Source organism: Carcharodon carcharias, chromosome 3, assembly GCF_017639515.1.
Source record: "Carcharodon carcharias isolate sCarCar2 chromosome 3, sCarCar2.pri, whole genome shotgun sequence".
NCBI classification, from domain to species: domain Eukaryota; kingdom Metazoa; phylum Chordata; class Chondrichthyes; order Lamniformes; family Lamnidae; genus Carcharodon; species Carcharodon carcharias.
Window position 1 is genome coordinate 81,753,562 of NC_054469.1, and position 6,000 is coordinate 81,759,561.

At 43.9% G+C, this 6,000-nt stretch overlaps 1 protein-coding gene across 7 annotated transcripts in view; it reads left to right on the forward strand.

Annotated features, from left to right (window-relative positions):
- The window catches only part of LOC121276545 (raftlin-like), a 138,346-nt gene extending 133,675 nt beyond the window's left edge, over positions 1-4,671 (forward strand). For all 7 annotated transcript variants that reach the window (XM_041185094.1, XM_041185093.1, XM_041185091.1 and 4 more), the window contains one exon: positions 3,690-4,671. In XM_041185094.1, the coding sequence (XP_041041028.1) occupies positions 3,690-4,298 (609 nt within the window). In that variant the 3' untranslated portion in view covers positions 4,299-4,671. The remainder of the gene's footprint in view (positions 1-3,689) is intronic.
- The last annotated feature ends 1,329 nt before the right edge of the window (positions 4,672-6,000 follow it).

Consider the following 6,000-nt stretch of genomic DNA (forward strand, 5'->3'; position numbering starts at 1 on the left):
GAAGGCCCGCTTCTATCTCCTACCCAAAATCCACAAACAGAACTGCCCCGGTAGACCGATCGTCTCAGCTTGCTCCTGCCCCACAGAACTCATTTCTCGTTATCTTGACTCCCTTCTCTCTCCCCTTGTCCAGTCCCTTACCACCTACATCTGTGATTCCTCTGACACCTTACGTCACATCAACAATTTCCAGTTCCCTGGCCCCAACCGCTTCCTCTTCACCATGGACGTCCAATCCCTCTACACCTCCATCCCCCACCAGGATGGTCTGAGGGCCCTTAGCTTCTTCCTCGAACAGAGGCCCGAACAATTCCCATCCACCACTACTCTCCTCCGTCTGGCTGAACTTGTTCTCATGCTGAACAATTTCTCCTTCAACTCCTCTCACTTCCTCCAAATAAAAGGTGTGGCTATGGGTACCCGCATGGGCCCCAGCTATGCCTGTCTCTTTATGGGGTATGTGGAATATTCCTTGTTCCGGTCCTACTCCGGCCCCCTTCCACAACTCTTTCTCCGGTACATCAATGATTACTTCGGTGCCGCTTCATGCTCTCGTCGGGACTTGGAAAAATTTATTAATTTTGCTTCCAATCTCCACCCCTCCATCATTTTCACGTGGTCCATCTCTGACAGTTCCCTTCCCTTCCTTGACCTCTCTGTCTCAATATCTGGTGATAGACTGTCCACCAATATCCATTACAAACCCACCGACTCCCACAGCTATCTCGACTACAGCTCCTCACACCCCGCTTCCTGTAAGGACTCCATCCCATTCTCTCAGTTCCTTCGCCTCCGTCGCATCTGTTCCAATGATGCTACCTTCAAAAACAGTTCCTCTGACATGTCCTCCTTCTTCCTTAACCGAGGTTTTCCACCCACGGTCGTTGACAGGGCCCTCAACCGTGTCCAGCCCATCTCCCGCACATCCGCCCTCACGCCTTCTCCTCCCTCCCAGAAACATGATAGGGTCCCCCTTGTCCTCACTTATCGCCCCACCAGCCTCCGCATTCAAAGGATCATCCTCCGCCATTTCCGCCAACTCCAGCATGATGCCACCACCAAACACATCTTCCCTTCACCCCCCCGTCGGCATTCCATAGGGATTGCTCCCTCCGGGACACCCTGGTCCACTCCTCCATCACCCCCTACTCCTCAACCCCCTCCTATGGCACCACCCCATGCCCACGCAAAAGATGCAACACCTGCCTCTTCACTTCCTCTCTCCTCACCATCCAAGGACCCAAATACTCCTTTCAAGTGAAGCAGCATTTCACTTGCATTTCCCCCAACTTAGTCTACTGCATTTGTTGCTCCCAATGTGGTCTCCTCTACATTGGAGAGACCAAACGTAAGCTGGGCGACTGTTTGCAGAACACCTGCGGTCTGTCCGCAAGAATGACCCAAATCTCCCTCTCGCTTGCCATTTTAACACTCCACCCTGCTCTCTTGCCCACATGTCTGTCCTTGGCTTGCTGCATTGTTCCAGTGAAGCCCAACGCAAACTGGAGGAACAACACCTCATCTTCCGACTAGGCACTTTACAGCCTTCCGGACTGAATATTGAATTCAACAACTTAGGTCGTGAGCTCCCTCCCCCATCCCCACCCCCTTTCTGTTTCCCCCTTCCTTTTTTTCCAATAACTTATAAAGATTTTCCTTTTCCCACCTATTTCCATTATTTTTTTAAAAAAAAAAATTTTTTTAAATCTTTTATGCTCTCCTCACCCCCACTAGAGCTATACCTTGAGTGCCCTACCATCCATTCTTAATTAGCACATTCGTTTAGATAATATCACCAACTTTAACTTTAACACCTATGTGTTCTTTTGTACTATTGTTGACATCTTTTGATGATCTGCTTCTATCACTGCTTGTTTGTCCCTACAACCACACCCCCACCCCCACTCCACTTCTCTCTCTCTCTCTCTCTCCGCCGCCCACACACACACCTTAAACCAGCTTATATTTCAACTCTTTCTTGGACTCGAACTCAAGTTCTGTCGAAGGGTCATGAGGACTCGAAACGTCAACTCTTTTCTTCTCCGCCGATGCTGCCAGACCTGCTGAGTTTTTCCAGGTAATTCTGTTTTTGTTTTTGTTTCTGGATTTCCAGCATCCGCAGTTTTTTTGTTTTTATCTTACTTATCATCTCTGTGTTGCTCGTGCCTGAGCAGTGCTGTTAGTGGAAGTCATTGCTTTCTGGTAACTGACCCACATGGGTGAAGTCCCAGGTTTTAACCTTCCACACAAAACCTGGAGAGTCCTCAACTGCTTGAGAATGGGCCAGGAAAGATGTGGCCACTGGCAAGTGGAACATGAGGAGCGGCTAAAATTGTGACTGAGACCACCCAAGTCAGACCATTGGCCACACATTTAACTTCTGCTCTGAATGGCCCATTCCTAGTAGCACCACAACCATTTATGTTGTGTTAGATGAAGCTGTTGAATGGATTGTTAGCCTCAACATCGAACTATAACTGCTTCCCCAGCCATATAAATTTATTATTATTTCATTCTGTATGCATGAAGTCTCATAATAACAGGAGTCTAAATTAATTCCATCAACAGCAGCCTTTGGGGAGGGGGAGGGGCTATTGAAGTAATCTCCATAAGGAAAAGGGAAAATGGATACAAATGACGGATCCAGGGGAGGAGTTAAAAGTTGGGTGCTCGCATTAATTAGTGGGGGAAGGCTGAACTGAAGGGGTTAAAGCAGAAAAATAATGTTACCTATAATAGAAAGGATACTGCAAGTCATATTTACCCCAACTTGCTCGTTTTGTTGAGAATCTTGTCATGAGTATAAATCAGTGTTCCGCACTTTATACTTGAGTTTATTTGTTTTGCTACATGGAGTAATATGACCTTAAGCACTTCTGCAGAAGTGGTTACTGATTTTTGAACTCTGAATTTTGCTGACCATTATTATATTTTTGATCACTTGCAGGAAAGATTTCTCCAAGTTGCTATTTATAGATGTGCTTTTTAAAAATATATTTCTGATTTGCTATCGGTAACAAACAGTGGAGATCCTTCTGAAATGTTTAAATCTCTCCCTGGAACTTTTAGATATATCTTTGACCCACCTGGCCTGTACTCCTCTGCCTCGGGAGGTCAGGCAAATAATTCTAACACGAGAATCAATTTTATGGCAACGTCATTCTAAAGGGGCACAACGTGCAACAGATTTAAAATCCTTCCCCTTTCACAAGGATGAGTGCTTTTCTACTCAAACTCATTTCCCAACTGCCAAAGCAGCCCATGTGCCTTTCACCCCTTCCTTAGTAGAACACTAAGGGAAACAGGGTTTTAATCAACTCTTCTGCAGTAAGAAAAAGACCAAGAAAACTGATTGGGTCATATGAAAAGCACCAGGTTTAATTATTTGAACAAATGCTGTAGACACCTAAAGCATTCTGTGTTTATTCTGCTTAAGCTGCCCTGAGTTGCAGCATTATCAAAGCTAAATTGAGCATGCAATGCTGTGGGCTGTTCAGAAACATTGAAAAGGCGTTTGTTTGAATTGCTCCGGTTTGCTGTCTTTAGGCAGTTAAACATTCCCTCACAATGGCCATTCGAAAGGTATGCTACTTTGCTGTCGGAGAAGCAAAGATCATAAATGCAGCTTGGAAATTAAACTGCAGACAATGCTGGCATCAAGTGAATGCTTTTTTCTCTCTTGCCTCCAGAAAAGATCAACAAAAGATGACAAGCCAAGCAAGCAAGACAAAAATTGCTTAAAAGATAAAAATGGCAAAGTGACTGTTCAAGTGAAGAACTCTGCAGGAGATTCCAATGAAAAAGAAAAACAGGAACAAAATGTTGCAAAGAATGGTGACAAAGAAAATGCTGAAAAGGGAATATCCTTGAAAACAGAGGGAAATGGAAAGGAAAGTGAGCCTGCAGCTGAAGCAGTACAAGACTACATTTGTGTAACAAATGCTGAAATCGAGAAATGTGCGGAAGTGGGTGGGAGTGCTGGGGGTAACACTGTTCCAGAAAATATAATCAATGAGGCCAGTGGCAACAATGATATTTGTGAAAAAGAGAATGGGCAAGATGAACAGGAAGAGTGTGACAATAAATGTCAAAATGGCACAATTAGCAAAAGTGAGGAAGAGGCCAGCCAAACAAAAATAGTTGCTCCAGCAAACGAGGAGTGTGTTGTCACCAGTCAGCAGCTTGACAGCGTGCCAGCTGCTGAGATGGTAGCCGAGGCCTCGAGGGAGACAGGTGTGTCCATCACAGAAATGACTGAGAGTGTACCTGAGGAAAGGGAAGGAGTCATCGCTGTATAAGGTAGTGATGGTAGAGTCACTGAATAAAGCAGAATTCCTGTTTGATATAATTATCTGTTTTGTCCTGTGGAGTACTCTTGCTGGCCAGGTTTTAATATACTTTTTAATGTCAATATTGTGTCACACATAGTGCATGAACTCACAATTACAAACTTTGCTTCCTGTGCAATAGAACCAAATACAAACATTGTAGGCTGGCAATTTTTTTGTTTATTTGTGATACTACAGTTGATGGTATGACTTGCTAACAGAAAAATTACTAATATGTAGAAATATGCTGGTGATAAAATACTTTTTGTGTTGTTTCAGGTGAAATGGTAACCTTCTCAGAATTAATGTAATATCAAATACAACATTTTTATACAAAAATAAATGTCTTCTCTTTGTTCTCTTTTTATCTAAACAAGATTATGCATTCTGCCATGTTATTCTTCTACTGGTAAATAGAGGATCCTCTTAGCTGGGAAAGTAATTTCAATGTTTGTATTTTAGGCATTGTATTTGCATATTTTAAGGTATACTGTTAAGCTGTAAGACCAGGAAGACCCGAGGTTCAGCCTCTGCTCTGTGCTGAGTTGATTATCTCAAATTTAGTGATGATGCTTTGAAACCTCAGAACCTTGGGCTGAATTGCTATTAGTAGCCCCTGCTAGCAGTCACATGTGGGTATTGTGGTCGATAATAACACTCTATATCTGAATACCTTGCCACTCTCGTTGACTATCCTCACAACAAAATCAGCCATTTGGGTGAAGTACTGATGATCTACTGCTGCTTGTGGCATTTTATACTATTAAAAAAATGCATCATCTTCAATGGCAAGTGGTAGAGCTGATACGTATTGCAAAGCAAAATACACAGGCCAGAATTTTGCCCTTGGCATGCGAGCTCGACGGGGGCGGGCGAGGGTGGTCGGGAAGTGGACTGCCACCTGCGATTGGGCCCGGAAGGTAATTTCATGCAAGCGGACCAATTAAGGCCTGCCCAGCATGACATGCGAGCGGCAGCGCTCAGCGCTGCCTGTGTGGGTGAGGGGAGGAGGGTGAGCACAACTTTCGCGAATGTGCGTGTGTTCGCACTACATAATCTCCCTGAGGCAGAAAGCTGCATCAGGAAGATGAAGATATATGAGAAAAGGTAATTTTAAAAATAAAAATGTAAGGAAATATGTCCCCTCATGTGACTCTGTCACATGAGCAGGGACATGTTATTAATGGAAAAATAAAGTTGCATTTGATTTTTATTTGCTTTTGGAAACCTCATCCCATCCGTGGATGAGGTTTCCAGAAAAGTGCAAAGGCCACTCCTTGGCCTTTTTGCCCTCCCGCCAACCATAAGGTTGAACAGGCAGCAAAAAGTTTCATTTAATTAACTTTTTAATGGCTTTATTCGGCCTTTTAATTGTCGGTGGGCACGTTGCCGACTCCGGCACGTGGCCACTGACTGAAATATCATGCTGGTTTGCGATGATGTCAGGCGTGCGCCCACCTGCCGAGCTAAAAATTGTACCCTTAGAGTTTTTATAGTTTCCATATATTTGACTAAATCAGCTTGTTTTGAATCCATCCAGTTAGTTCATTGATATTTCTCAAAATTTTTCATAAAGAGTAATGTCAGCAGGGAAGGTTTATTCATGTTCAATCAGCTGCTAGGCTGATCTCAAGAATGTTATTATTTCAAAAATTCAAAAGACTGGTTGTAG